We start from the raw sequence: 7,696 nt of genomic DNA, 5'->3' as shown, positions 1-7,696 counted from the left end.
TTTTCTTTTTTTCTTTCTTTCACATATTTTATCACGATGGCAGGATTCATGTCCACGGCTTCATGTGTTTGGGGGGCTGGATTTATGCATTGATATATTAATTTGAGTTAGTGATATATTAATTTAATTACAATTAATTTAATTATTCTGATTACTAATTAATATATAATAGATAGAATAGTAAAATATGATAAAATAAATTAAATTAAAAATTAAAAAATTGTTAGGAACATAAATTCATCTTAACTCATCATTACAACTTTTTCAAATCTCAATACAAAATATAATAAACAATTCAACTTTTTTAAATTTTAAAATAATAATAATATTAAAAAATATTATTTTAATAATATTTTATCATCTCAACTCAACTCAACTCACTTCAACATCTAAACAGAACTTAACTCTGTCCAAACACTTTGGCCTCTGCACGTGGCACAAATAACTCTGTTCAACAAAAATCTTGCTAGGAGGCTAGCCAATAAGCCAGCTGATTGAAGCGAACCCAGCTTATAGCGTGGAGCCATATATCATGATTCATGACGTTGGTGACAGCTATTATATGAAATCCCAGAAAGCTAGTACTCATACTTCCCGCCGGAAAAAGATAGACAATATGTCTTCGAAGAAAGAGAGAGAGAGGGAGAGAGAGAGAGAAAGGACACGTCGCCATGGTGATAAATCGAGGACGGCACCGAATCCTTTTGACTTCTCTCATGGTTTCTTACACCCTTTTGCTATTTATACAAGTAAGTACGTCTCCATACGGACCCTACATCAGTTGCTCTCTCCGTTTCCCTTTTGGCTCGAAACCTCTCCCTCTTTAACATCTCTGTTTCTCGTTTCAACCAAGCTAAACAATATTGCCTCAAAGAAGGCTTAATATATCCTCAACTCCTAGAAGACAGGAGCACAGCTCTAGCTGATTACTTTTCAGCCATGGGTAGAGCACCTTGTTGTGAAAAAAGCGGCCTCAAGAAAGGGCCCTGGACGCCGGAGGAAGACCAGAAACTCATGGATTATATTCAGAAACATGGGTATGGCAATTGGAGAACGTTACCGAAGAATGCCGGTATGTGACTTGTCTTCAACTTTCTTTTCTTCGTGATACATATTTTTAAGGTTGTTTGTGGACACTACCGCGTAATATTATACGGTAATGAGGTTTTCATGTCACTTTTTAAATTGAGTAGGACTTCAAAGGTGCGGAAAGAGCTGCCGTCTTCGATGGACTAACTATCTGAGACCCGATATTAAGAGAGGCAGGTTTTCTTTTGAAGAGGAGGAGACAATTATTCAGCTGCATAGTATATTGGGCAACAAGTAAGAATTTTTCGTCTTCTTGAATACCAAGCTCTGTATTTGTCATAGGTGGTCATCCTCACACTCTTTTTCTGATTTGTCTGCCATGTTTGTCACAGGTGGTCTTCCATTGCAGCTCGGTTGCCTGGAAGGACAGACAACGAAATCAAGAACTACTGGAACACACACATTAGAAAGAGGCTCCTACGAATGGGAATTGATCCAGTGACTCACAGTCCACGTCTCGATCTTCTCGACCTTTCCTCAATTCTGAGTTCCTCGCTTTACAATCCATCTCAGATGAACGTGTCAAGGCTTCTTGGGGTCCAAACCTTAGTGAATCCAGAACTTTTAAGGCTAGCCACATCTTTTATGTCATCCGGCCACCATGAAAACCCAAACTTGCTTGTTCAAAATCTTCAAGAAAACCAGCTTTGCAATCCCCAAATACAAAACCAAATTTCACAGCTTGTCCAAGTACCCGAAGAACTTCATGCGCCTATTCAAGAAATTCCATGTTGCACTACAGTGAGTAACCCTTGTGTTTCATTTCCTAGTGAGGCACAAATCATGGAGCCCAATGTAGAGCAGTTCCCATCAAATTTTACCCACTTCAGCTCCTCGAACTCTCAACCAACTGAGTGGCAAAGCAATGGGATGCCCTTAGATTTTACTGAAGACTATGTTTCTATACCAAGTTATTACAATTATGGGTCTGATTGTCAAACTATGATGGACCCTTCTTCTGAATCATCAACTTTCCAGTACTCCAACAACAGCAACCAGAATTTCAGCTTCGCGTCAGTTTTATCGACCCCTTCATCGAGCCCAAAACCATTGAACTCGAATTCAACATACGTCAATGGCAACAGTACTGAAGATGAGAGGGAGAGCTATTGCAGCAACATGTTGAAATTTGAAATCCCGGATATCTTGGATGTTAATGATTTTGTGTAATGTCAAAAACCGATTGGAAAAGCCTTTTACATTTTCTGGGATGTGAATTTGATGGAATCGATGCGATACGTGAAAACGTTTCCCAATAATTAATTATTAGTACCATATTGTTAATGTTACTGTATCAGCAATTAGCAAGATCTACTTTTTTATGTTTATTGAATCATATGTTGCCCTTTTCGATATGCCATTCATGTACTCACTTTTTCCCTCGGTTTTTTCAATCATATTCTGATTATATTATTTGGAGAAACCCTCAGCCTAGTATTGATCAACTTAAGTCAAATGCATGGGCAGACAAACACGAGAAGCACAGAAAGTAAAAAAGACAGACAAGCACGAGTAGATTTTTTAAAAATGCGTGTTTCCATAATATGTTTTTTTTTTTTTAAGAACTACGTTTAACATAAATATTCAAAAGAATTATATCTTCTAAAATTTTAATAATTTTTAATATGGTAACTTCTCCATCTGGCTATCCCCAAAGAGGTTTTGTCTAAAAGAAGATAGAAAAAAAGAAAATCCAAAAAACAATAGTGTACGACATCAACCGGTTGATAATTATCATGTATAAATGAAGTGATCAGACTTGTTTATGATTTGAAAGAGTAGACTGGTCTCGATGATCCCCGACAGTGAGACTAAGAGCCCGGCGACATGACCGGAGAAGGCAGCCGGTGAAACTGGGAGAGACACCTGTCCATGCCACCTGTGAGGCCAACTGTCTTATCACGTACTAAAAAAGTAATATTTTGCATGGGGATTATTGGTAATGGAGACTTTGACTAAAAAGAGTAGAGGGTACGTGTCGGGGTAGAAGAGGCGACTCAAAAGAGTGGGGACCACAGATAAAAGGAAAGGAAAAGGGTGGGGTTTTGCTTTATTGAAAAATCATGGCGTGGATCTTGTGCTAGTTTTGTCTTCTTCTATCCTTATCATTAATTGCTCAAGTGTCAAACCACCACCAGGACCTAATCGCGTCAGCATTGGGGACACGTGGGCTGAATAATATTATTTCATGATCCCAAGTCATTTTTCTTGAGTTTCGAGGTTTGTTTCGAGGTTTGTTCAGTGATAACTCAGTGCGTTACAGAAGACAAATCATTGCGTGAAAGAACACTGTAGAATTGAAAAGGTTTGGTTAGGCCGAGTGGGTCCTCCTTTTGTGGATTTTAAAATTGTCTTTCCAATGTTTCAACTTCGTGGCCATTTAATTTGCCGCTCCTTCGATTCCTCAAACGATGATGTTTGTCCTGTAAAGACCGTAATAGCTCCTAGCTAGATTCAACCCAAGCTCGCTCATGATGTGTTATAGGGTATAACTAGTCTGAATTACTATATATAAATAAACATATGGTTAACTTAATTAAAATTAGAGTTGTAATATCAAATTAACTTTGTTTGGATCATGCTAGCTCCCCTTTTCTGGCCTTCTTCCGCTGATCCTTATTACAGGGAGATTACTCAAATTAGTTGTTGGATTAATTGATTTTAAATTATTTCAAAAAAGTGTTGATCTTCAAAATCTTATCAGGCTTCTCATTGAAAGTTGCTCTAAAATATGTATCTTTCTAATGTTTTTTTGGATTCAGATATGAGTTGAGATAGATTGAGATTGTTTGTTAATAGTAAAATAAAAGTTGAATTGTTTATTATATTTTGTGTGAAAATTTAATGAGAAAGTTGTAATAATGAAATAAGATGAGTTGAAATGAATTAAGATGAATTTTAAATTCAAACGAAACCTGAATTTTGTAGAATATATAGAAGTCATATATTTCAAAATCAATTGTAGAGTTTGAATTTTTTTTTCTCAGCAACATATATAAGTGCATGGATTATAAGCTAGCTAGCTAGCCAGCCAGCACTTTCATATTATCACATTGCATATGGCATTTTCAGAAGGAAAATAATTAATATAATTATAGAGTATGTAAGTTTCACGCAATTTTTTTAGAAAATTGTAAGAAAAATTTAAAACCCACATGATAAAATGAACTTTTTTCATGATGAACACACCTTTTTTTTTTTAAAAAAAAAGGAGTAAATATAACAGCTTATATACCTTAAAACTATATCTAACATTACTTTTTTTTAAAAAATAAAAGCATATATATATATAATTTTTCTTAACTAATGAATTTGATGGAGTAGGGGTTTGTTATAAAATTAATTAACACTTAAACGAAAGGCCGGATAACGCCTTGTCCTTTTTTGTTAACTACAAGAAAAACGGATTTTTGTGACTAGTTAATTTCAGCGAAATGACTATTTGCAATTAAAATTGGTTGCAAATAGTCTTTTGGTTGTAATAAATTAATAAAGTTGTTTTGAGATTTTCTTAACTAATGAATTTGATGGAATAGGGTTAGTTCAAATTTCCAGATTAAAATATGCAAATTTTATGTTTTTATATAAGTTAGGTGCATATTATATATAGGCATAAAAGGTTTTGCGTTAATATATATATATATATATATATTAAAATCTGCAGTTAAATTAGGTGAAAATTAAATATTTCAAACCAAAATTATCTATCGATCTAGCTAGCTACTTAGCTGCATGGGGCAGCATGCAGGGTTACTTATCTCTTTTCAACACGTGCTCTTTTTCCCTCACAATATTATAAGATTAATTTTGTATACATTATAAGGCTAGTTTGCGTGTCAAGATATTCTACTACTATTAATTATTTTATTATTATTTTTTACTTATTTTTTATTATTATTTAATATTCTATGATTAGTTTTTAATTATTTTTTTACTATTATTCTCAAAATATTTTAAAATACCTCACTATCCAAACGCAATTTTAAATTTTCATTGTGGCAGTGTATACACAAGTGATTGAAATTAAGCTTGAAATGAATCCAGATCGCAAATATTTCGCATGAGATAATCGGAGCTTTTTCTTCTTCTGATTTGTCTGCTTCCTTTCTACTTTCAAACTTTTGATCTGGCATAATTCCTGATCAATTATATCACGTAAATTGCCATGGCGGCAGGCTGTGAGTAATTAAACTAGTCTCATGCCACCAAACAGATCACTAATACAAACAGAAAGCATTAAGAAGTCGGTTTCAATACTGCATGCAGCTCGATCGAGGTTAATCGAATCAATTTCGTATATAATTGTGACAGCTCGATCGAGAGATGAGCTTTTTTGACCAGAAGTCCATGGAAGTTTGGCCGTAATATTCATGTGCCCAATCTTCACGCGGGGAAACAGAATCGCTTAGTGCTCTAGCTTTGTGTTGGGAATGCGTTCTCCACACGTCTCTATTACTAATAGCACGACAAATTTAATTCATATATAGCACATTTGAATCGTGCCCGGCCACATGAGTTAAGGACGTACGCCATTTTTTACAGCGCGCATCCAGGTTTTTACGTACCATTTTGGCAGTAGTACTTGAAAATGCGATGTCTAATTAATGATCACGATCAGTCGCTAAATTGATCGAGCTAACTTTTAATTTGATCTTCTGTCTTCATTTCCGAGTGAAAATCTCCAAACATGCATGATCAGGTCCATGCATGACGACGTGCGATTCTATTAAATTAAGGATTTTAGAAATTATTTTCTTTTTTGTTTTTAGAAAAGATATATACTTCGTGAGATATTAAGTCATAATGCCAAACAATTTTCTCTTCTATATATAAACTGAACCATCATGTTGATTTTAATAATTGTGTTGTTGGAGATCACCGATCGATATGTTGGTGATGAGACGTTTATCTTCAATGGTATTATTGGATATTTAGTAGATTGATTAATAAGGTTATTGGTCACTAAGATTAAGACCCGTTTGAATACTTAGAATATTTGTGAATAATAGTAAAATAATTTGAGTTAATATATTTTATTGAGTTTTAGGAAATGAGAGAAAAAAAGTTGAATAAAAATATTATAAAGTTACAAAAATATTGTTTAAATATAATTTTTTAATATAATTTTTATTTTGGAATTAGAAAAAGTGGAATTACTAATTTTTGTGTTATGTTTGAAAGTTTGGAAAAGCTAGATATTTGAGTGATATTTGGAATGAAAATATCTTAGATTAATACATGAAAATATCTGAAAATAATTGAGAATACTGCTTGTATATCCAAACAAGCCCTATATATATGTCTACAAAGATTATTGGGTTAACTTTTTTAATGTCTTTTTACAACTTGGTTTGATGTTATTAGTGTTTGCATATATAGGTACTTTTGATTTCTCAGAATTTTAAATTTAATTCGTTGTGTTTATGAAGTTTAACACGGTCTAGCTGTTGATCACTCTCATTTTATGCTCGATCGGGGGATCTATGTCAACTAGCTAGATTTTCACAGGGCTGTCAGCGAGAAAAAACCCAAATCACCATATATATGAATAAACTATATGAATTAAGTGCAGCTAGCCAAAGACTTTCATGATGTCTTATAATTGAGTTAATTGTTTCTAATAATGATTATCGGCCTTGTATGGAGGTTTTCTACACATGGGTCCCACTTAAGTATATATTATGCCTATTTAGGAGACTAGCTAAAAAGACGACTTCTTCATAATTATTAGTTCACAATGCTCACTTTGTTCATTAGTACTACATGAGTCGGCAGGGATATATAATGACTTATGGAGCACAATATCCCTGGAAATTACACAAAGCAGTAAACAAAGAACAACTTTTTAGGGTTCCTCTAGATATATAAAAGGAATCGAGGGGGATTTTATTTTTGAGTAACATTATATATAGTCATGAGTTATGTAAGTAGCACGCATTTTTTGTTTAAAAAAAGTGTGATTCACCATTAAAAATTAATTTTTTCATGTGGATCTCATATTTTTTCATTTTTTTTTTCAAAAAAAATGTGCGTCGCTTGCGCAATTGCAAATAAAATTACTCTTCTTTTTTTGTGAAATATTAATATTGTGAGAAAAATAAAAAAACATCACTGTGAGAGCACGTGTATAGTGTATAAGTTTATATATATATATATATATATATATATATATATAGTGAATTCAATTACAACACCATTCCATGCATAGTACTGGGATATCTTGATCCAGTCTATAGGTTGCCGCTTCCGTGATATGAATTTGTGACGTGGTTCCTGCTCTGATACCAATTTTTAAAGATCCAATTATTTATCCAAAAGTGGTAAGAGATGCTAATTTGGTTAAGCTTTTAACTTTAAGGATTATAACAATATCTCAATTTTCTCTTATTTTATTCATTTATTTATTTAGGCTTCATTTGTTTTCACATATGAGATAAGATGAGTTGAGATAAAAGTTAAAAATTGAATAAAATATTGTTGGAATATATTTTTTAATATTATTTTTATTTTGAGATTTGTAAAAGTTAAATTGTTTATTTTATTTTGTGTGAAAATTTGAAAAAATTTTAATGATGAGATAAGATGAGATAAAAATAATTGTAAAAAT

General features: G+C 33.0%; 1 protein-coding gene across 1 annotated transcript; it reads left to right on the top strand.

Moving 5' to 3' along the window:
* The first annotated feature begins 587 nt into the window (after positions 1-587).
* Positions 588-2,422, top strand: LOC121266548 (transcription factor MYB102-like). Its single transcript, XM_041170409.1, has 3 exons — positions 588-1,072; positions 1,194-1,323; positions 1,422-2,422. The coding sequence occupies exons 1-3, from the start codon at positions 940-942 to the stop codon at positions 2,257-2,259; spliced, it is 1,101 nt and encodes a 366-aa protein (XP_041026343.1). The 5' UTR covers positions 588-939; the 3' UTR covers positions 2,260-2,422.
* Positions 2,423-7,696: the final 5,274 nt, after the last annotated feature.

Source organism: Juglans microcarpa x Juglans regia, chromosome 5D, assembly GCF_004785595.1.
Source record: "Juglans microcarpa x Juglans regia isolate MS1-56 chromosome 5D, Jm3101_v1.0, whole genome shotgun sequence".
NCBI classification, from domain to species: domain Eukaryota; kingdom Viridiplantae; phylum Streptophyta; class Magnoliopsida; order Fagales; family Juglandaceae; genus Juglans; species Juglans microcarpa x Juglans regia.
The sequence above is the reverse complement of the archived record's forward strand: the minus strand, read 5'-3'. Positions and strand labels throughout refer to the sequence as shown.

What these genes read in the sequence shown, in the direction of transcription:
- LOC121266548 (XM_041170409.1), top strand. Translation starts at nt 940, where the DNA reads ATGGGTAGAGCACCTTGTTGTGAAAAAAGCGGCCTCAAGAAAGGGCCC. An exon ending in AACGTTACCGAAGAATGCCG is followed by an intron (nt 1,073 to 1,193) that starts GTATGTGACTTG and finishes TAAATTGAGTAG; the next exon opens with GACTTCAAAGGTGCGGAAAG. An exon ending in CATAGTATATTGGGCAACAA is followed by an intron (nt 1,324 to 1,421) that starts GTAAGAATTTTT and finishes TGTTTGTCACAG; the next exon opens with GTGGTCTTCCATTGCAGCTC.